Source organism: Pyrus communis, chromosome 10 (genome assembly GCF_963583255.1).
Source record: "Pyrus communis chromosome 10, drPyrComm1.1, whole genome shotgun sequence".
In the NCBI taxonomy this organism is placed as follows: domain Eukaryota; kingdom Viridiplantae; phylum Streptophyta; class Magnoliopsida; order Rosales; family Rosaceae; genus Pyrus; species Pyrus communis.
Window position 1 is genome coordinate 25,644,706 of NC_084812.1, and position 22,134 is coordinate 25,666,839.

At 36.6% G+C, this 22,134-nt stretch overlaps 4 protein-coding genes across 5 annotated transcripts; 2 read left to right on the top strand and 2 right to left on the bottom strand.

Moving 5' to 3' along the window:
- Positions 1–2,666: 2,666 nt before the first annotated feature.
- LOC137748577 (probable hexosyltransferase MUCI70) lies at positions 2,667–6,177 on the top strand. The gene is made up of 6 exons (XM_068488746.1): positions 2,667–3,114; positions 3,538–3,755; positions 3,993–4,169; positions 4,246–4,401; positions 4,801–5,077; positions 5,713–6,177. Exons 1-6 carry the CDS (start codon positions 2,784–2,786, stop codon positions 5,943–5,945), a joined length of 1,392 nt encoding a protein of 463 aa, XP_068344847.1. The 5' UTR covers positions 2,667–2,783; the 3' UTR covers positions 5,946–6,177.
- Positions 6,178–10,377: 4,200 nt separating this feature from the next.
- LOC137748082 (protein BPS1, chloroplastic-like) lies at positions 10,378–11,331 on the top strand. Its single transcript, XM_068488174.1, has one exon. The coding sequence runs from the start codon at positions 10,378–10,380 to the stop codon at positions 11,329–11,331; it is 954 nt and encodes a 317-aa protein (XP_068344275.1).
- A 381-nt stretch (positions 11,332–11,712) lies between these two features.
- Positions 11,713–16,113, bottom strand: LOC137748938 (agamous-like MADS-box protein AGL15). Its single transcript, XM_068489129.1, has 8 exons — positions 15,702–16,113; positions 14,371–14,446; positions 13,601–13,671; positions 13,417–13,516; positions 13,242–13,283; positions 12,719–12,760; positions 12,433–12,608; positions 11,713–12,166 (listed from the first exon to the last, which is right to left on the bottom strand). Exons 1-8 carry the CDS (start codon positions 15,881–15,883, stop codon positions 12,082–12,084), a joined length of 774 nt encoding a protein of 257 aa, XP_068345230.1. The 5' UTR covers positions 15,884–16,113; the 3' UTR covers positions 11,713–12,081.
- Positions 16,114–19,110: 2,997 nt separating this feature from the next.
- On the bottom strand, positions 19,111–22,100 carry LOC137747224 (uncharacterized). 2 transcript variants are annotated; one of them, XM_068487295.1, is made up of 8 exons: positions 21,898–22,100; positions 20,985–21,098; positions 20,807–20,875; positions 20,656–20,675; positions 20,507–20,559; positions 20,331–20,361; positions 20,149–20,230; positions 19,111–19,590 (listed from the first exon to the last, which is right to left on the bottom strand). In XM_068487295.1, the coding sequence occupies exons 1-8, from the start codon at positions 22,079–22,081 to the stop codon at positions 19,391–19,393; spliced, it is 753 nt and encodes a 250-aa protein (XP_068343396.1). In that variant the 5' UTR covers positions 22,082–22,100; the 3' UTR covers positions 19,111–19,390. The 2 variants fall into 2 exon arrangements, with proteins under 2 accessions (XP_068343396.1, XP_068343395.1); XM_068487294.1 differs by having other exon boundaries at positions 20,149–20,233.
- Positions 22,101–22,134: the final 34 nt, after the last annotated feature.

Consider the following 22,134-nt stretch of genomic DNA (forward strand, 5'->3'; position numbering starts at 1 on the left):
ATAAAAATAGGTTTTTTTAATCAAAATAATTTATGAGATTGATGTAATTCATTATTTTGGGTTCCTAAGATTTAAAATTGATAGACTGTTCTTGAGTTTTTCTGTCATGAATCATTTTGTCATTTTTGAAAAAAAAAAACTGTTAAATAATAAAAAATATAACTAAAATACAATTAATATTTTTTTACAACGGCTGCCAATATTTTGGTTATATCGAGACATCGTTACTCTGGCACGTGATTACTAAAAAAAAATAGATGCATGCAGTCTAATATCATAATAGATGCATTCTTAATATATTATTAGCGTATTATATGAATTTATTTGCTTAAGTGTCAAAATGTGTCAAACGCATGCTTGTTTTATTCCATGAATGCTTAAAACAGTGCAAATACACTCTAAATAGAAAAACTGTCTACTTTTGACACCAAATAAGCTTTTGATCTTTTGAATACTCATTCTTAATGTCTTATTAGCATATTATATGTGTTTATTTGTTTAAGTTCCAAAGCGTGTCAAACGCACGCTCTTTTTATCTCATTAATGCTTAAAATAGTGTAAATACATTCCAAATTGAAAAACTATGTACTTTTAAAACAAATTAAACTTTTGATCATTTGAGTATTCATTCCGGGTGTTGGAAATGTGCCCTAAAGTTAATCATATGATGATACTTTACAGACATTTCACATGTTAAACTAATCTAGTTTAATATAAAAGGCAAAGATTATTGTTTAAAGTCATCTCATATAAATGTTATATACTTAAAACGATAAGTCCAAGGAATATGTAATTGGAAGAATGTGATCTAAAGAAGTTAGATTCATGAGACCATTCTCTTTCGTATACATATCCTAAACGTTCCTGATCATAAGATTGCCAATTGGCCATTGGCAGTCTGTTAAGATCAGTACGTGCTATGTCTTATCTTAGAGAGAGTGACTGGTCTCAAGTCATTGGTGTGACTGACACCAAGACAAGCATGTAGGTACTCAATAGAGAATGTATCTAATGAACACAATCAACAAGGAGTTCTCATACTCATATCACATGAAAACTTATGGTTGAGATAATGCAAAGTAGTCATTTGACCTGATGCATCGTAGTTGCCTTGTGGTTAGGTACTTGATCTTTGACTATGTCAAAGTCACTCCGTCAAAGGGTGTCCACGACATAGTTAGGGTTAAGCCACTTACTCATGGAGACAAGTGAATGCACAACAAGGGATCTCTAACATTCAAACCGTTTGAGGGAGAATAATCTATGATATGATTAAGAATCTCTGACCAGAGTATGAATGAGATTTAGGAAGTCTTTCCAAATCATATTCAAGGTAATCATATAAGTAAGAGAATAACATTGGATAATAGACATGAATAAACTATCAAATCAAACAATGTGGTCCATAATATTATATTAGAGAAATACCGTATTGCATTGTAGTCCCAAACTGAATAGGTTATCCACCTCTTTTGATTAGCTTGGGTAGCCATGACATACTGCTAGGTGTCACTCATGGTTTATGGAAGCCCTAAAGGTGTATAATCATTAAAGGGAGAATTGAAAGTAAGTTTCAATTCACAATCGATTTGAAGAGTTCTAATCGCTCACTGTCTTGCTAAAAGGAACCTAATGGATCGTATACCGTGTAAGGTAGAGATTGAAGAAACAACGAAGATAAGTAAGGATAATTAAATGGTTTAATTATTTATGGTTAGGATTAATTAATATGTTAATTAATCAAACAAATAAGTTTGTTTTAGACATTGGGTTAGTTTTGGGTCTCAAGGCCCAACGGGTTTCGAATGTTAAGTCTAATAACTCAAGTTGTATGACAATTTGAAAACATAAAGGGCATGAAAGCCCAATGAACCCACATGGTTGGCGAGAGTGTGAGGAATAGTTGGTTTTAATTTTAATTATGCCACTCAATGTAAGTGGCTATAGAAAGGAAATTATAAAATATTTCCCTCATAAGGGTTTTCTAGAGAGAAAAGAGAAAAACACAAAAAAAAAACCTCTCTCTTCTCTTAGGAGGCCGACCACCCTAGGAAGCAAATACTAGCATCCATTTCTTCCTAGGTCACTCATATCTTCTTTAATGCTCTCCTTGGTGTGGAAACTTAGAGGTTCCTTTTCTTGGGAACTTGAAGAATCCATTCTTTCATCCGTATCCAAGAAGTCATGGAGTCAAGAAACAAAGTTCCTCCATCCATATCCATGGAGCCATGAAGCAAGGAGATTAAGGAAAGAAGGTCCTCGCATGAGTGAATATCCTTTGCTAAGCAAAAAGGTGTTTCAAAGGTATAAAAGTTTTTCAACTCTTTTCTTTAAGATTTGAGTTGAGTCTTGGTTCAGCACAACTACTAGGCCTTGAATTTCATGGGTAAAATTTTGTTTTTGAGTGCATACAAGCATGATTCCGCCTTTAATTGTTAATTGCATGCATAGATGTTGCTCAAACAAACTTGTTTTCACAAATTTTTCCTTCATCGAGATTGAAACTCTTACCTTAAATTATTGTAATAATTTTGAACCTTCAGTACAAATACACTCCTCAATGGTAATTAAAAAAATAATAATAACAATAAAAAGAAAATTACCAAAGAAATAACGTGAAAAATCGATTCCGTCAGTTCATGGTGTCCAACGTTGAGAAACTTCACAGCAGGAAAAAGGTCACACTTTGAAAAATCTGATCTAATAAACCCGTAATTTCCCCATATCCACTTCCAAATTATAATCATTGATATCAATTCCCGCGATCGAAGCAGCCATTGTCAATGTTTAACAACAACAGCATATCAATCTCAGTCTCCGACGACGAAGCGGACGAGCTCGGCCGGATGAGAGTCCGAGTTCGAAGAAAGCGCAAGAAACTCGGCCAACGACTCAAGCACCGAATCGCTAGAAAGCTCGTCAGGTACTGGGCGCTTCTCATTTTTCTTCCAGCCCTCGGGTTGTTTTTGTTCGAGGCTTCCAGGATCGGCAAGAAGCCGAGTTTGGTTGAGTCGGAACGCAATACGGTGAAGAACCCGAGTTTGGAGAAGAACTCGGATGCGAATTTGAATCGGCTTGATCGTACGACTCGGGTTGTTGGAGGCGTTAGACAACGTAAGTTCAATTCTTGCTTAATTTCCATACGTTTTGGATGAAATTGAAAAATGGGTAATCGGAATTTTGTGAACAACGAGTTAAAGATCTTTACTTTTTTTTATTTTTTTAAGAATATAAAGAAACAATTTTGCAATCTACATAGTGTTACAAGTTGCTTAGTTTCTAATGAAGTTGTAAATTTCAATTACTGTGAGCTAGAATTGTGCCTGTTAGATTAACGTGACTGCGCAAAAGTCGATTATCATTTATCATGCATTGCTTGATACCCTTATCAGTTTACGATTCGGAGAGATTGTTTTGTTGTTTCTTTAGCGTTACTGATAATTGGGTTGTGCATACTGTAGGTGGAAAAGTTTATTCTTGTTAGAATTGGAATATTGAAACATTTTGATGTGTGCCGAAAGTTTGTGGATAATGTAGGTTGTTTGGACATTCTATCTCCTGAAGAACTTGAGCAACTCGAAATTCCTGTGCGTGAAGAGTCCGATAGTCCTGTTAAGAAAGTATTATACAGATCAGAGAATGACACTTTGCTTTTAGGAGGGAACAACAGTCTTTCTCAAGAGCAACCAGAGGCCACAAGATTTAATTCATTTACTGGAACTCAAACACTAGATCAGAGGGAGAAATCGTTTAAGGTAATAAGCTGCATTTTTGTTTTAACCTTTGAACAGGTTTAGTATTTTATTTGGTCTTTGTCATGTTAAAGGACAAGTTTTAAGAGGCATCTAATTTCTTTGGGTTTTCATGTAGATGCTATTTTCATTGCGAAACACATCGAGGTTTTTACTTTGTGCCCGATTTTAAACAAAGATAATAATAATAATGTGTACCATGAGGCAGTGTTCATATAGTTAGAAACTTGTTGCTCACAGGTAAATGAAACTGTTACTATGAACTGTGGTTTCTACAGTGAAAATGGAGGGTTTAAAATCTCAAATGCAGACAAGGAGTACATGAATAGTTGCAAGGTTGTAGTGTCCACATGTGCATTTGGTGGTGGAGATGATCTTTATCAGCCTATTGGAATGTCAGAGGCTTCACTTCGAAAGGTTTTTGTCTTTCAGTCAAATATTACTAATTAGTGGTAGAAGTTCTATACTCTTATGAGGTATTGATTGAATGCAGGTTTGCTATGTTGCTTTTTGGGATGATATTACTCTAAGTACACAGGAAGCGGCTGAACGTAGAATTGATGGGGATGGATTTGTTGGGAAATGGCGTGTTGTGGTTGTTAAAGATCTTCCCTTTACGGACCAAAGGTTAAATGGAAAGATCCCAAAGGTAACAACTTTCAAAGTTTGGTTAAATTGTTATCTTTTCCTCTATTTTCATTTAGTTTGTTTAATTCAGTTTGAAAATTTTATCCTGATCATGTTGCTATCTTTTGTCATCTGTCATTTTCTTTACTTTTTTATTTTTCCAAACATTTTTGTTTTCATGATTCATGAAGGCTATTGCAACATGGAATCTATTTTCTGTAATTACATTAATAAAGTAAAATATGATAATTTAAGCAGAAGAATATTAGTCACAGGGGTGCTGGATCTGTTATTCATGATATAGTAGGTTTAAGCTGAATGTCAAATATCAAAATTTCTGTTACAAGTGCTAGGCACATACCACAAATAGGTGTAAGTGGATATTTCTCTGAGACTTCGTATATTTTTTTTCTGGTGTTAGATGTTGCCCCATCGTCTTTTTCCTCATGCAAAGTATTCCATTTGGGTAGACTCAAAGTCCCAATTTAGGAGGGACCCTTTAGGTGTGCTCGAAGCCCTGCTTTGGCGTTCAAATTCTGTACTTGCGATCTCAGAACATGGAGCACGGAGTAGCGTTTATGATGAGGCGAAGGCTGTTGTAAAAAAAAACAAGGCCAAACCAGAAGAAGTTGAGGTGCAGTTGACTCAATACCGACATGATGGCTTGCCAGAAGACAAGAGGTTCAACGGAAAGAAGGGTATGCTTCTTTTTCTTTCACTTGTTCCGGCTAGATCTCTCTTATGAAATGTTCCGGCTTGATCTCTCTTATGAAATATTGCTATTTATGTCATGATTGTAGCAATTCTTAATTCTTTGAGTAGCAATTCTTGAATTCCGTTACTTCTTTGTTGAGTACAAAGTAGGAGTAGTTAAGCCTACTGCATGCATTATTGCTTGCCTTAATTCTTCATGAAAGGTGATGTACTCCTGGGTTTTACTGAGTGTAAATATCTGAAAATTTGACTTTGAGAAGAAAAGTCGAAATTTAAAATCAATCTGTTTATTCATGTTTTCTTGTCAATCTGTTTGGAATTTAAAACCAGTCTGTCGATTGCTTTAATTCTGCATATTTTGACTTGCTCCTCTGCGCATCATACTCATACACGGATGCCAGCAGCCAGTCCGCTCCACATCAGTCTACGTCAGATTCATATTTTCACAATTAGTGTTTAAAGTGTGTTATGATCCCCTTCCTTGCAGTCTGCTGCCACCAAGCTTATTGTCTTGAATTAAGAAATAACCATCCTTAAAACTACAGGATCTAGAAGCCGGTGATCTCATTGTCTTGAATTTTGTTCCTATACTGAACCATTGCATCGTTAACCTGTGCAGCTTTATCTGAAGCATCTGTTATTGTGAGGGAGCATACACTCTTGACTAATATGTTTATGTGCCTCTGGTTCAACGAGGTGGTTCGATTCACTTCTCGTGACCAGCTTAGTTTCCCATATGTATTATGGCGGCTGAAAGTGCTCAAGAACATCAACGTGTTCCCTGTATGTACCCGGAAAGATCTTGTTAATAGTATGGGTCACATACGCAAGGCCAAGCCACTGAGAAGTTGACTCTTAGGTAATGGGGTAGTGCTTCCAATTTATTGAACAGGGGTGTACTGGGGCAGTCTCGGGCGTACCTGGGCTGTAGTAAATTCCTTCATTTGTTTGTAATTTCAGTCGGCGCTTCCATATTTGAATTTTGTTCATAAACATTTTACAGGAAGAGAAGAAGTTTTAGCTTTAGCATTTGTGTGTTTTCTCCAATGCACATCTAAAGTGCACATGAAACAAGAGTTGTTAGATCCGGTTACAACAAACAATATAACGGCTCTTGTTATAGTGTGCAACTTAAACGTTCACTTTTGATGTGCATTTCTTGGGTCGGATCTGGCCAGCAGGCATGGAACGACTAATTTCTATTCCTCGTTGTCAAGGAATTCATCATCATGAGAGTCTCCTTAGAGTTTTTCTATTAAACATTAGCAAAAATTTTAGGATGTTTCAGAGTAGATATGATAAATGATTGGACTAATCACGAACTAGTTTTTTTAATGGATCACCAAACTCAACACATTAAGCTTATGGGTGGAAATATTTGAACTCGAAATGACTTGTCCTGTTAACGTGTCAGCCATTTGGATCATGGCCTCACCAACAGAACCCCCACAAACCAAAGCATGAACAATCCAAACCCGTTAGTTAAAATTTTGTGAGCGAATTAGGTCGTGTTGACGAGTTGAATTCATCTTATCAGCTCTATTTCGAAGTACCGGTATTTCGAATGTTTAACCGTTAGAGTTTGAAATTTAAAATTTTAAACAAAAATCTAATAGTTAAAACACTTGAAGTACCCATTACTTCCGAGTACCCAAGAAAGTCCCTTACCATTAAAAACAAATGAGCGAAACGTGAATTTCTACAAACACCAGTACAAAAATTCTACCATACTACGGGGTAACACGGACAGCGAATGAAGTTCAACTCAAGACGTCATATTTTAAAAAACAGCTAACTAAAGGAAAGTCGGCAACTGTTTCGTGTAAAGTGTCAACATCATATGAATATTTATACCTTACCAGATAGATATTGGCAATAAAAAATTGGAGAGGACCTGTTGAGACAAAGCAATAACGTTGATAAAGAAATGTTTAACATTATAGTTAACATATTATTGTTTAAGTTACTGGCTAATAATCCAATGTGCTGCTGCTGCAACTTGGACCAATAAAAGCATAGGAACCAATGTGCTCCACGGTCCACCTCCCAATTTCTTTTGCTTTTCAGGACAAGGACTCAATGGATATTATTCACCCATGGCTTTATCCAAAACTACTATTTCTGTCGAATCTGTAAAGGGCTGAAAATTTGCTTTTTCTTACGAGAGAGTGGAAAACAAGAATAGGATTCTATTCTACTATTCTACTGTCTTTTGAAATAGGATTCTCTCCGGAATCCTCTTATCTGAATCCTCCGAATTCTTTAACTCTGAAGCTAGAGAGAGAGAGATGGAAAAGAGGGAAGAAGATGGACAGGAGAAGGAGAAGGTGAACAGGGAAGAAAATAAAAGACAATGATCAGAACAAGTGCAGATGAAAGAAGATGAACTAAATAAGGTGAAGGTGAACATGAAATAATTCGTTCGATTTTCAGCTGAACGGACATCATTAAAGGGTTCAGATGTAAAAGAACGGAGAGGATCCTATTCCATGTGTTTTGAGCTTTTATTTGGTCAAAAACCATGTCTTTTTTTTTTAGATATTTGAGTTGTAACTTGGGTTTAGACTTTACACTAGAAAAATCAATCGTAAAAAAATGGGTAAAGTACAAAAAATTACCTCAATTATTGGTGTCATAACACTTTCATACCTTATTTTTTTAAAATGACAATGTCATACCTCAATTTACGAATTTGTGTCAATATCAGACATCCGTCAGTTTTTCTGTTAATTTTTTTGTTAAGTGTTGACGTGGCTTAAGATGAGCTCCACTCCTTAGTCCAACTAGATTAAAAAATAATTAGATATATTTTTAATAATTAAATATTATGAAATTAAAAATAAAATTATTTTTTTATATAAATTTGTGGGATCCACCATCTCTCTCTCCTCTTTCTCACGCCTTTCTCCTCTCTCACCTTTCTCTCTTCTCTCTCTCTGGACAGCAGTATCCCCAAAACCCAGAAACCCTTCCTACCTTTCCCACCTGTCCCCCCCAACCTTTATCCACCATCATCTCTCTCATCTCTCTCTCTTCGGTGGCCCAGAAATTGACGAAAGGTCGACACTTTTTCTCCCCAATGACACAAACTCCCTATCCCCCCTCATGAAGCTACTGTGCCTCATGTCGTCGGGAATTCCGAAGCTCGGATTCTCCACCACCAAAAACCCGTCGTCGGATTCCCCGACCCCTTCCTTGAAACACCACGGCATAAGTGCTGGAGCCCTGACCCGAAGAGAGCAAAGCAGATTCGGGCAAAATCTGCACCTGTACATTATTATTGGCTTTAAAATCTCTGCCGTTGATATCAGAATATGAAGAGTTGGGATTGACGAAAAAGCTTGGAACTCTTGGACGTCGTCGATCTCGAGGTATGCGATGGCGTCGTCTTCGTCATCCTCGTCATCGGCTTCCGGGAAGGGGATGATTCGAGACGTTGGAGAGAGAAGAGACTCTGGGTGATGGCGTGTACTCCATTATTATCTTCTTCTCAACTTCGGCGGGCTTGGATTTGGGTTTCTGCTTTGGGGTGGTTTGGCTTCGGACGACGTCGTTCTGGGTGGCGTTGTTGTTGAGGTGTTGGTGGATGGGGGAAGAGTTGTAGGTAGCCCAGGGAGAGAGAGGAGAGAGAGAGAGAGAGAGAGAGAGAGAGTAAGGGTGGTGGAGGAAGGTTGGGGGGATGTGTGGGGAAGGTTAGAGTTTTCTGTTTGAAAATGGGGAATTAGGGTTAGGGTTTGGGTTCGAAAGGGACGGGAAGAGGTTGGGGAAGGGAAGAGGTGGGGGATGGGGGTGGGTTGGGGAAGGTTGGGGGGACGGGGAAGAGTTTGGGGTTTGTCGAACAGAAGAAGAAGGTTGGTGCGAGTAGAGGAAAGAGGAGGCTCGCACCCCTAGGCCATTTTAATTTTTTTTTATTCTTAATTTTTTAATTTTATAATATTTAATTTTAAAAATATATTTAATTATTTTTTAGTTGGATTAGTGAGTGGGCCTCGTTTCTAGCCACGTCAGCACTTAACAGATAAATTAACAGAAAAAATGACAGAGCTCTAACATTGTCACAAATTCGTAAGTTGAGGTATGACATTGTCATTTTAAAAAGATGAGGTATGAAAGTGTCATTAGACCCATAGTTGACGTAGTTTTTTGTACTTTACCCTAAAAAAATTGATACTAGATAGAACTATAAAGTGATGCAATCATGAAGAAAAAAAAGGCAAATTGGTTATGAGCTGGACACCAACTCCTAAAGCGATATCACTCACTCTCTTGTTTCTATCCCTTTAATTTCTTTTTCTTTTTTTTTGAATGTGTGGGCACACGAGAAAGAATAAGATTAGGAATGAGGATATTCAAGATAAAGTAGGAGTAGCCAAAATTGAAGGAAATATGAGAGAAAATCGGTTACGGTGGTTTAGGCATGTGCAACGAAGGCTTACTGACGCTCTAGTTAGAAGATGCGATTGCGGGACAGAGGTCTAGGGCTGAAGGGGTAGAGGAATACCTAGGAAGACTTTGGAAGAGACTCTAAGAAAAGACTTAGAGTACTTGGATCTAACGGAGGATATGACACAGAACCGAGCGCAATGACGTTCTAAGATTCATATAGCTGACCCCACTTAGTGGGAAAAGATTTTGTTGTTATTTTGAATACTCAAATTCAAGACAATAGATGAAATAAAAGAAGTGCGGGTGGAGAAAAGAAGAACTCGAGCAACATGTGCTCTTATGTCATTTAATATGTGTTATTCATATGTCATGTCACAAATAAAATCACTTGCACATAAACATGTATAGAATACATCTATCGTTGGAGAACAAAACTCATTATTAACGTTTTAAGTTGTTGAACCATTTCACTTGATTTTCAATTGGTTTTGAATCCGATGCTCCAGTTGGCAAATACAAAATGAACAATCTGTCAATCTCCATTTCTGCATCCTTCCTATACGTAGCTTGCATCTGAAGGCAACACCAAGTGGATCCAGTTGCCCCATATCGTGTCTTTCAAGGATACGTCCAAACAAAACAAGATAAGAATATTTGACCGCCGCCAATATATTATACTTCTCAGTTCGGAATGGCCCGTGTACTTTCGGCTTTCCTTTATGTTGCGCACGCACACCTGGTTTTCCACTATTTCTGTGTCTATATGTTCAGCCAACAAAAACACCCCACGTGGAATTTTCCAACCCAAACGCCACAACATATAATCTTACAAGCCCTCGTTTTCCAAAAACTGGCCACATAAACTTTCCAAAACCAAAACCATAGTTTGCAAATTGTAATGGTTTTCTTGTTGCAAAAGTTTAACCAAATCTGCTCCAAGCTGGAGAATCACCACCACCACAACCACCACCCGTCGCAACCTGCCTTATCGGCATCTATGGAGGCCTTCCAAACCCATGTATCAAATTCCCTAAAAAAATTGTTGCCTCTGAGTTCATCAAAATCTGCAGGATCAGAGATTCCATCATTTCCATGGATTCAGCAGTGTTATGAGCTGGTGCCGATCATCCAAAGTGCTTTTGCAAAGCTGGTTGTGGAAGTAGACTTTCCCATGAGCAGATGGGAAGCTGCTTCTGTGGATAGGTATCTCAAATACTCTTTGAGTTTGTTGGAGCTTTGCAATTCTGTCAGTTCTTCTCTGTCTAATCTCGGGAAGGCTAGGGTTTCCCTAGCTCATGGCTTGAGCCTGGTGGAGAATTCGTCGCCTTCTTCGGCTTTGGAGCATCTGAAGGCAATCCAATTCCAACCAAAGGGTTTGAGCAAGGGAATCAGATTCCAAGAAAGTGAAGAGGTTGGGAAAGGAAGTTGCTTGACTAGCAAGGAAACAGTGATTCATCAAGCTTTGGATATTATGCAGGGAATGGTATTTTGGGTGGGCGGGATTTTGATGTCTGGATTAGCTGGGAATCCCAAACCTTACTTGGAGGTGAGGAATTCAAGTAGAAGGATTGTTGACCCGTTGCTTTCGGGGTTAAATTCGAGACCGGATGAAGTAATGGAGAGAAATGGTGGATTGAAGGAGGTGAAGGAGCTTAATGATGCAGTGGCGGGTCTTGCTGCGGCAATCAGAACTGGAAAAAACAGTGGAGCAGAAGCTGAGGAATTGAGAAGAAGATTAGAGGTGTTTGAGAAGTTCGTGGATGGTTTGGGAAAGGAGGTGGATTCCGTCTTCGACAAGGCTTTGGCTGGGAGAAATCAATTGCTCAATGGCCTTCAACAGCAGAAGAAATAGAGATCAATTGTATAATTTACTGTGTACAGAACATTGTTGTATTTTGATTGATTTTAGTTTGTAAATTAGAGTTTGTATATTGCAAAAATAAAGTTAAAACTCGCATTTCAAATGATCGAACCAATGTTTATTTTGCTTTCGAAAATGTAGAAGCCGGATAGACAATAAAACTACAGGACACTTTGTTTTTGGTACATTTCGGGGAGAACCAGCTCGCTCTGAGTTCGAGCGGCATTTCACCCTTAACCATGCACAACTCATCCGCGAATTCTTCAACGTCAGTTGGTTTAGACTTCACATAAACGCAGGCCATTTTATGCAACCATAAAGGGTTTGGTATTCTCTATAACATTGGTGCATAATTTGAACCTTTCAATTTCAAATAATGGCTGAGATTAAGAAACTTCAGAAAGTACTCTAGCTGCTCAAAAGATCTTGATCCAACTACAAAAGGGGAACTAAAAATTGCAATTTTGAAAACAGATAAGCATTTTCCTTTGTTTCTTTTCTCTGACCTGAAGGAAAATACAAACCAAATAGTAAAAACTAACTAGGACATTTTCCTCTTCATCCGCCAAACCTTCCCAGGAAAGGAACTTCTATGTCACCACATCGATGATTTTGGCATCGTCTAACGATTCTACACTCTCTTTTACAAGGTACTGACCTTTCAACAAACTACACTCTCGATTGTATCACCTTCATCTGTAGCATCTGTTGATTCTACAGAAAAGAGAACCTCATAAACAATTACAGACCTAATTGGCTCCCTGAGTCGTTGGATTGTGCTTCTCTTTCTGGAGCTTTCCTCTTCCCATAAGCATCACTTGGCAGCCTAGCAAAACGATAAAGTAAATGTAAAACAGACAGAGTAAGAGAGCAAAGTTCATTTTCACTTGAGAAACTTCTTTCAAATCATTTGTAAATCGAAAAATTGTATAAGGAATTAAAGTTGAAGTTTTCTTAACAGGACCAGGGCATATTTCGGTTTACTCATCGCCTTGCAATAAAAATGGTACACTTGAGCATACGACTACTTATTACGGATGAGTTCGATATTAGAATGAAAAATTAAGTTTGTTATTAAGGAAAGAATGGTACCCCAGCTGTAAGGTGGTGTCAGAATCGCCATTCTCAAATGCAAAATTGCTGACCAAATCAGGACTACTTGTGACGCCACGGTTTACAAGGCATTTCCTTTTCTCCACTGGATAATATTCAATAAAAGATCGGACTGCTCGGTCAGTTTGTGGAAACAAACACCGAAGCTCCTCAACCTACATGGTAAGAATATGCCAGAGTAGACATTGCGTAAGAGAAAATCACTCGAAGGCCAGGTAAAGTGAAACTGATAAAATTTGCATATAGCAAGAAGAATGTTATTTGCCTGTCTGCGCAACGTTTCATTCTCAAGTACCGCACGCTGTTCCTGGGGGAAACAAAACAGATGACAAATTAAAACCTGAATTGTCCCTTTTTATGACACCACTGCCAAAGATGCAAGGTCATGGGGCAACTTTTACCATGAAGCCAAACCTTTTAAACCACAACAGAAGTAATTATAAATGTTAAACTTCCCGGTCTAGATTAGTTACTTTCTTCCTTCTCTTTTCACCTTTTCAATTTGCAGAATGTTGTGTTTTTATTCATTTTTATCCCTCTTTCTATCCGTCTTTTGCTTTAAATCACTGTTTGTATCCTTAGTTCAAATTCAAAGAAAAAGTAGCTCATTTAGAACAGTAATATATTAAGTAAACCGAAACTGAAATTCTATGTCTCATATGTTTTGCGGGATTGAATATTATTCATTAGTTTTTTAGAACACTGATACTTCAACTTGCTGCTCAATGCCACTACTTACATCTCAAGATTCAACTAAGACTCGGTGCTGCTTTGGTACTTCCACATACCTGTATTCTTGATTGCTCTAGTTGCTCCATCAGTAATTGCTCCTGAAATATTAGAACATCTACTTAGGCCTTACAGATTACAGAAATGATTAGATGTTAATCTGCAATACAATCTGACATCCCTACTGAATAACTTAAAAGAAAATAACGAAAAAGTGGAAATTATAATTTGTACCTTCCTCTCCTTCACTGCAAGTAATCCTTCATTCAATTGCTGTTCTAGTTGCTGCAATTCTTTTAGGCTCAAACCAGTCAATTCCTTACCCAATAGCCTTCTACACAATCAGAAAATAATAATCTTATATGCATGACTCCAAAACTCGAAAAATATTAGATCTAATAATTGAGTAAATACATACAACTGTTTCTTTTGTAGATTTGCATATTCATCCTTTAGATTATCCAGCTCCTTGGAGTCTTGCTTCTGAATCTACAAATAGGAGAAAAACAAAGTTGTTGGAAGAAAAAACATATAATACGACGAACAAACAAAATTCTCAAGGAAGGTACTGCTCGGATATATGTCTCAACAACAATCATCCCATGCAGGCCAAAGCTTTATAAAAAGAACATCGTGTTTCAGTACTCTTTTTCGTATGTAGTGCATTGTTGAAACAACTTGTGCAAAAACAGGGTACTGTTTACTATGGCCTTCTGTCCTTTTATGAAATTACAGTAGCTATGTGGCTTCACTCTTTATATATTCACTATTTTGTTTTAAACCTACTGCAAAATTTAACATTGTTGCCAGAAGCAGAACAATACTTGGAGCCTTTCATAATCTTAAACCCAAAACTCTACTAAAGTTCATCGTGTTACCAACTCTATCCACAAAGATCAGAATAATTTTTGGAAATGTTGTAGGAGTTCCTTGCTCCAAGGGAGATTAGCATAATTTACCTAGGACAAAAGAACAATTTTGAACATATGAAACATTTGCACAATCATCTGTTGCACTTTGTCAAAGTTCCATAAAAATGACTGACATGCAACAGGAGGACAAGCAAAATAAAGCAGGAAAAACCAAAATAAGACAACAATTCAAAAAATTTGTGCATCTAAAATTTTTAAGTGCTACAGTATAAAAGATCAACTAGTGTCAAGTACATAAACTTGTTAAGATGGATACCTCTGCCTTGCCTTCTTCTGGTGCATCTTCTGAAGAATCTAAACACTTGTTGTATCTTGAAAGAGTTTGTTTCATACTACAAAAAGAACAAATAAACATCAACACTAGTGTTCTTTTTATACATGCAGGGCCAGTTAATTTCAACTTCATCGTTTCATTTGCCCCAACATTTCTAAGTTGCTTCACAAGGTAAATTTCCAGAAAACTAAAATATAGCAGAAAGACAAACATGGTTCCATGGAAATCCGAACCAATATCCATATTACAAGCTAATCAGCCAAAACATTGCTTCATTCATATTTAATCTAAAGAGCTACTAAATGCTGGCTTATTGCCAGTGAAGCGTTTCAGATGGATCGATCTGATCGAGGAAGGAAGCACCCTCAACATAGAGTGTAGTGCATCTTTAGAGGAAAATTAAAGGCTTTCTCACAGCAGCATTGCATCAGGTATTTCAACAAGGACAATAAAATTTAAATTCAAATTTAATACCCCATTTTAATACAATGTAGCTCGACTTGGACAAGAAAAAAACACATCTGGACATTCCGATCCCTACAATCAACCACTGCCCACTTTATAAGATGCGCAAAGGAGCAACAACGAAACAGCAACGGAGTTTCTACTTTGAAGGAGTTCAAGAAAAAGTGGAAGTTCTTTCAATTCTGCTATCAGATTAAGCACTAAATTCACCAGAGCTATCAGCTGAAATTGGCCTTTCTGATAGTTGAGAAACATCAACAATACTAGTAAGCTTACCAAGGTCCATTGCTGATTCAATTGATCAAACATCATAAAAGTGGAACAGAATCCACTCAAAGTCTCAGAAAAAACCTTGCAAACATGACAATGTTAACCAATACACTCAAATATTTGCACTACCACTTCAAAATTTGTTCATAAGAAGATCACATCATGGGAGAAATCGCCCCCAAATCAACAATTATAAGATTATAGGCAGCAGGGTAGGGAAGAATTTATAAGAAAAGAAAACCCAAGTTCACAAATAAAATGACCATCCTAGACATTCACACAAACCCAAATAAGAAAAAGGGAAAAGGGGAACAGTAGCATCCACTAGTCCCTAAAATAAAATAAAAACAATAAATACTGAAGACAAAGAAAAAAATCAACAGTAAAAAATGGAAAAACCAAAACCCCCAGATAAATTCATATTCAAAGACAAAAGCTCTTCCCAAAAAAAGAGTAGAATGATCAGAGAAACATGATCAGAAACACATGCATGAACCTAAAAAATTCAGAAGAAGAAAAAAAGAGGAAAATTTTTACCCACAATTTAAAAAGTAAAAAGTAAAAATTCAGAAACGTACCCAGCACTGGAAAATTCAAAAAGCCTTCCAGTATTGGAGAAGATAATAACAGCAACCTCAGCATCACAGAGAATAGCCAATTCCTGAGCTTTTTTGAGCAGCCCAGAACGTCTCTTTGAGAATGTGACTTGTCTGCTATTTGCATTCTCAATCCTTCTGATCTCAATCTTCCCCCTTCCCATTATTTCTCTCAAGTTCTCAATAACCCCTCCAACAATAAATAAATTAAAAAAAAAAAAAAAAAGCTCAAAAACCCAGAAAAGGAGCCAACTTTAGCAGAAAAACTTGAATACCAATTCAAAATCTTTCTGGGTTTTCTCTTTCTATCTCTCTAAAACTAAAAGTCCAAAAGAGGTGTGTGCTGTTTCTCTCTCCCCACCATCTCTCTCTCTCTCTCTCTCTCTCTCTTTCTCTCTCTCTCTCTCTATCTATCTAGGAGGCGTTGTTCGGAGGGTTTGGCTCCTTGGGAAAGAGGGGGGTTGCCAAAATTAGATTGGGGAGAAGATAAAGGGGCGTGCGTGTATGTGTGTTGGTGTTGGTGTGAGAGAGAGAGAGAGAAGGAGAGAGAAAGCGATTTTACCCCAAATGGCGAAAGCTTGGAAACGGCAAGTTTGCATGGCTCTGTTTACTATTTAGAGAGTGGTTGCATGACTCTGTTTTCCCACATTTGGCATTACGGGTCCCACTTTTATTTCTTTACCATTTATTTATTTATTATTATTGCGTTATTATTTTGAGATGGAAACTCTGCTTAGTCGGTCTTGCTTGTGGGTCCCACTTGGACGTTTCAAAACTTAAATCGTGAATTGCATGTGGTCTTTTTCTTCTTCACCTTCGTACGTCTTCGATATAATCTATGATAATTTTATATTTGGTGCTAGACGTCACTTGGTACTACAATTTAGAAAATATTTTTTTTACTTGTAAATGAGAAATTTTAAATTTAATTCTCGCTATAATTAAATTTAAATCACATTACTATAACTAGCCGATCCCGTCTCTTAACATAAATAATATTGCTTTTAGAAGGAAAAAAAAAGGTGCTAGGCCTAGGTATAGTAAATCCACTGCCAAAATTTGAGAGGGAAATTTTGTGTGGTTTTTCTATTTTGGGAGGGAGAGAGTGCATAACTAATGCCTTTGCCACATTTATGTTTGGGCCTATGTTGTGGAGCCCACTTTCGGCATCTCAATTTTTATCTTTGTTTTCCCTATTTGCCACATTTAGAAGTTTTTTGTTACATTCAACTATTTAAGTGTTTCATTTAGTAAAGCCATTTCCAATTTTAGACTAGATAAGAATTGGCTAGTTGGTTTGGAAAAGCACTTTTGCATTACTTCTAATTTTCGAGAATTGGTCATTGCCTAGTTTGTTTGTAGAAGCACTTTCGCCCTTTTTTTTTAAAGCACTTCTTTTCTTTGAAGTAATGGTTAAAGTGGGAAAGGTCTCATAACTCTTTTGGCTTGCAGATGATCTTCTCTGGGTTAAGTGATTTTTTTGCTGCATATAGTTTTGGGGTAGAGAAGGGTTATAACTTATAAGTGTATAACATTCATAAATAAATGTGTATAAATATATCATGCATACATGCAAATTTTTAGGTTTTAACCATTCTTCTTCTTGGAATTTTCTTTTAAATTTGTCCAAGTGCCTTTTCTTTACTTTTTTTTTTTTTTTTTTTTTTTTTTAAAAAAAAATTTGTCCAAGTGCCTATTATATAGTAAACTATGTATTTAGCAGTAAATCTTTTAGATGACGAAACAGGTTAAATTTGTCATGAGGAATTAACTTTCAAGGAATTGCAATAGTTATTGTCATCGATTGACTATTTGAAGTTTTATCAGCCTCTTCACAACATATACGATTTCTTTTGTTAAAGTTTCGTTACTTTAGAGTTCATACAGGTGATCCGACTTAGTGAAATAAGATTTGATTGTTGTTGTTGTTCATTACTTTGTCATTGTACTTAAGTTAGTGGCTCACCACTTTTAATTAGTGTTACTAATATAAACCCACACACTTTGTGTTTGTGAAATTTTTTACTTTTGTTTTTAAAATTGAAGGATAGAGAAAGAAAGTGAGAGAGAACATGTGAGAGTGGGGAGAGAGGGAGAGGATTTTTTTAAAATAAAATTAGGGATAATAAAATCAAGGCTTAAACAAGAAAGAGCAAAATTTTGTTTTATGAAATTACGTTACTATTTTTAAATTTTTTGTTGTGGTAGAAGACAAAGATGTCTTAACACTCTTCAACTTATCTGCATTGTTATCATCTAAAGTTCAAACTACATTTATATTTTGCTCACTCATTTTCGCTAGAACTGTCATTTATTTACATTACCAACCTTCATTTTTTCAATCTGTAACAGACGAAAGAAAACACCTCCATGTGAGAAGAAAAATTTTAGTTCTACGAAAAGTATTTTGACAGTGCAGAACTCCACCTTTGAACACCTATTAGATTTTCACATTTATAGATTTCCATGTATATAAATTTCCACACACACGTGTGTGTATATATGTGCCTGCGTCTATATATATATAGAACTTTTTACGTATTTTATATTTATACAGCCGCAGTTTCATTTGGGCATCCTTGCTACTGATAAGTAATAACTATTCCTAATAATCAGAATTTATTTTACAACAAGCTTAATTTAGTCGTAAATCTACCCAATAAATTCCCCTTTATGTTCTATTTAGTTTAACTTTTATTAAGTAGTTTATGTGAACATTTGTTGTCAATCATCATCAAACTAACATTAATCATCCTTTCATAGAATAAAAACATTAATCATACGCTCATCACCTACTATTTTTTTGTAATAGATCTGAAAATTAAAAGGAAGGGAGTTTTAATGAAAATCCCGCGATACTGTTCACTTTAACGAAAAACCATAATTTTACACTAAAAATCAAACATGGTACCATTCAATTTACCCTTTATTTTTCCCTTATCGTTAAAACTTAAAGTTTTCAAACTCTTTTTATTAGTTTTCCTTTAAAAGTAATCAAATTAACTAAGTAAAAGTTTAGAGTTACAGTTATTAAGAGCATTTACCCATAAACAAGAATTGCCAATTGCACCTTCCTCTTTACGTAACTTCACTTCCAACCAATTCCACTTAACTCAAAATAAAATACATCAATAAAAATACATTCCTTGCTGCTCGATGTACATGTATCGTTGTAATAAATAAAAATATGCAATACGTGATAAATAATCATCACGTAAAAGGACGACTCCAAGTCAACAGGGTTTCCTTGACTCGAACCTATGACCTTTCGGTCACAAGGAAACAACATTTCCATTGCGCCAATGCTCGCCCTCATAAACAACCATCACATAATTGAGAAAAACCGAGTAAAAATGTTTAAAAAAAAAACTAATATCACAATTTTATTTTGCAAGTGTTCTCGGTAGCCACTTAGTGCTAACTGATACAATACATGAAACCAAAAGATGAGGACAATGTTTCCATGGGGGCTTTTATTTTATTGAGTCATTTGTTTTAGAATTTCATGCCTAAGATCTAGGCAGATGCACTGAACAAAATCCTCGCTTACAGACACCCCAAGGACGAACACGATTAGCAGGTGGTACAACAATACTTACCATACAAATGACTATGATACGCGCTTGAATGCTAGTATACAGGGCACGAGCCATCTTCGCTGCAAGTGGATACTATAAGTCATCAACTGTCAACTGATGTTGGTGGATTACTAGCTCCGCATCGTCCTTTTTACACACATATATGAAGTGACAATCTGGATCTTCCAAAACAAAATCTGCTGGAAGTAAGCCCTTCTCGGTGATAGGAACGGGTTCCAGATCTGATTTTGATGACAAACCACAGCCTTCAGGCGTTTGGAATCCTGGTCTGGCTGTGAAATAATAGTCACAAGGACACAAAAACTAGATAAGGCACCTCTATAAGGAATCGTAAACACTGAAGTAACAAGCAAATTCATAGAATTATCATCTCTGTTTGACTGTTTGTTGACTATCCAAGAAAGATCCCAGGAAAAGGTGGGTACATCCTAGTTTACTACTCGAAAAATACTCAGCTTGCATGTATGCTATGCACAAGCAACATATATATGAAGCTCTGACAATCTGGACTGAAATTCCTAACTGAATAAACCAAAATCTTGTACCATTATATTTGTAGATAGATGTGGGACAAGAAAAATCTTGTACCATTATACTTGAACGGATGTTCACCATGTGTTATAATTGCCTCAAACTCACTAACAAAATATGACCATTTGTCATTGAAAGAGACGTAAAACAAAATTTAACTAAAAATCACAAGCAATTATCAAACATATTCAAATAACGTGGAAGCAAGATCACTTTTGGAGAACTAACTGAATGAGGGGAACTGTAGATATTTGAACAGCAAGAAAAAGGCGACTATTATGAAAGGAAAATAAACTTACGTATAATGTACAAACAAATTTTCCAGTTGTACACTGGCCGTCTCAAATGAGGCATTCTTACTTTAGGATCACCGTACGTTATCTGCTATGTAGAAGTTTAAGAACAGATCATATATTTTTAGCTTTCAATAAAAGAAAGAACATTGAGAAATATAAAGCTTCATTTAAGGGTGCACAGTTACCAACATATAGATCCCTCCAGGTTTAAGAAGCCTACAAGAAAAAAATAACAACTAGGATTGGTGAAGGAATATAAAAGCAAACTATAATTAGCAAAGTTTAAATGGAAAAAGAAATTGGGAAATGGTCAAGTAATATAAGAAATTGCATCTGTATATTGAGTCTTAAAGTCCACAACCTGCTCACTTCCCCTAACATTTGAACAGCACTAATTGGAGCATTGTTGCCACACTAGAAACATAAGCACAAACGAGAGAATCAGAGTGTGCCCAGTAATGACTATGAGGAGTCATAAGAACATCACAACATGCATCATACGATTCATACCATCAGTGAATCAAGAGTTCCTTTGACAGACCACAAACCACAGGTGCAACAGGTGATGGCAGCAACAAAGGTTTACCAAGATGTTAAAAAGAAAATTAGTACACAACATTGTATATTTCTAAAATGAGTACACAAAGAAATAGATTCATACCTTTATCAATTACACCGTCAAACGAATCATCTGGGAAGAAACTCATATCTCTAACATCCATTTGCATGTCTATACAATCCATATAGGAAACATACCTAGAGTCTCCAATAGTTACTAATAAAAAAGCAATTAAAAGTAGTTCTAGAGATTTTGATGAAGTAGATTTCCAAAAGGATACATTTCAGCTGAGGTATGTGCTCATATTTGCTTCTCATCATGTTGATAGCCACTGATGAAACGTCAATGTTCATTATGTCTTCATATCCATCCTTGACCATGTCCTCGGACATAACTGGGAAAGAGAACATTTTTCCATCATTACCTTAGTCAACAAGTACACAAAACCATAGGAAGTATCTTAATATGACGAAATTACAGATGTCAGGGTGCCTTCTGGCTAGACACCGCATATCTGTTGCATCAAAATCTTTCTCCTACGGATGGCAGGGACAATGCCACGCATAGGGACCCTAACTGCATCCGGTGCACCATTACTTTCAACATCAAATTTGCTAAATAGTGGGAAAGAAAATGATTCTTTGCAACTTTTTTCATTCTATGACCTACACAGAATGCATGGAAATCATATATCTATCAGACAAAACAGAGGGAAAACACACAACAGAACTTTAATTTGGGGAATTCATACTCATGCCGAAATCCCCAAAATAAAAGGGGTCAAATTTGAGTAGACAATGTTCAACCAACCACTAGCAGTAACCCTAAACCCCAATTTCTCTGATTTTTACCATAACTTCTCAATAAGTAAAAAAACCCAGCTCAAAATTACCAAAAAATTATCTGAAGTGCAACGGGAATGATCAGAACAACTGGATTTCGGGAACCAATACTCTTAACAAAAGTCCCAATAAATGAATACAAGCACAACGATCAATCAATGAGTCAAATTCCCACGTCAAACAAATTTCTTTCTGTACTTTCCTCTGAGTTTCTCAGCAACCAAACAGAGCAGTTAAAGCAGAGAGTCAGTATATATATATATATATATATATATATATATGTATATAGAAAACAAAAGGGGAAAGGAAGAAAAAGAGAATACGGGAAATGGGTGGGTGGAGAAAGAGTACCGGCATTGCCGCAGCCGACCATGAGAACAGAAGAGGAGATGGGGATGAAGTGGCGGACGAAAGGGCGGAGGGAAGAGTAGCGCTGGTACCAGTCGAAGGAGCCACCTTCTTGGACGTAGCGGGCGTCCCAGTAGAGGGCGTCGCTATAGTTGTAGGTGTTGCAGCTCGACTCGTCCCTCAACATCTCCTTTTCCTGCTGCTGCTCTGATGATTTCTGTGGATTTGACTAGACTTCAG

What these genes read in the sequence shown, in the direction of transcription:
- LOC137748577 (XM_068488746.1), top strand. Translation starts at nt 2,784, where the DNA reads ATGTTTAACAACAACAGCATATCAATCTCAGTCTCCGACGACGAAGCG. An exon ending in CAGAGGCTTCACTTCGAAAG is followed by an intron (nt 4,170 to 4,245) that starts GTTTTTGTCTTT and finishes GATTGAATGCAG; the next exon opens with GTTTGCTATGTTGCTTTTTG. An exon ending in TAAATGGAAAGATCCCAAAG is followed by an intron (nt 4,402 to 4,800) that starts GTAACAACTTTC and finishes TTCTGGTGTTAG; the next exon opens with ATGTTGCCCCATCGTCTTTT.
- LOC137748082 (XM_068488174.1), top strand. Translation starts at nt 10,378, where the DNA reads ATGGTTTTCTTGTTGCAAAAGTTTAACCAAATCTGCTCCAAGCTGGAG.
- LOC137748938 (XM_068489129.1), bottom strand. Translation starts at nt 15,883, where the DNA reads ATGGGAAGGGGGAAGATTGAGATCAGAAGGATTGAGAATGCAAATAGC. An exon ending in CAGAAGAAGGCAAGGCAGAG is followed by an intron (nt 13,672 to 14,370) that starts GTATCCATCTTA and finishes TCCTATTTGTAG; the next exon opens with ATTCAGAAGCAAGACTCCAA. An exon ending in TAGAGCAATCAAGAATACAG is followed by an intron (nt 12,761 to 13,241) that starts GTATGTGGAAGT and finishes TGTTTCCCCCAG; the next exon opens with GAACAGCGTGCGGTACTTGA.
- LOC137747224 (XM_068487294.1), bottom strand. Translation starts at nt 22,081, where the DNA reads ATGTTGAGGGACGAGTCGAGCTGCAACACCTACAACTATAGCGACGCC. An exon ending in TGACGGTGTAATTGATAAAG is followed by an intron (nt 20,676 to 20,806) that starts GTATGAATCTAT and finishes GGTCTGTCAAAG; the next exon opens with GAACTCTTGATTCACTGATG. An exon ending in CTGGAGGGATCTATATGTTG is followed by an intron (nt 20,234 to 20,330) that starts GTAACTGTGCAC and finishes ACTTCTACATAG; the next exon opens with CAGATAACGTACGGTGATCC.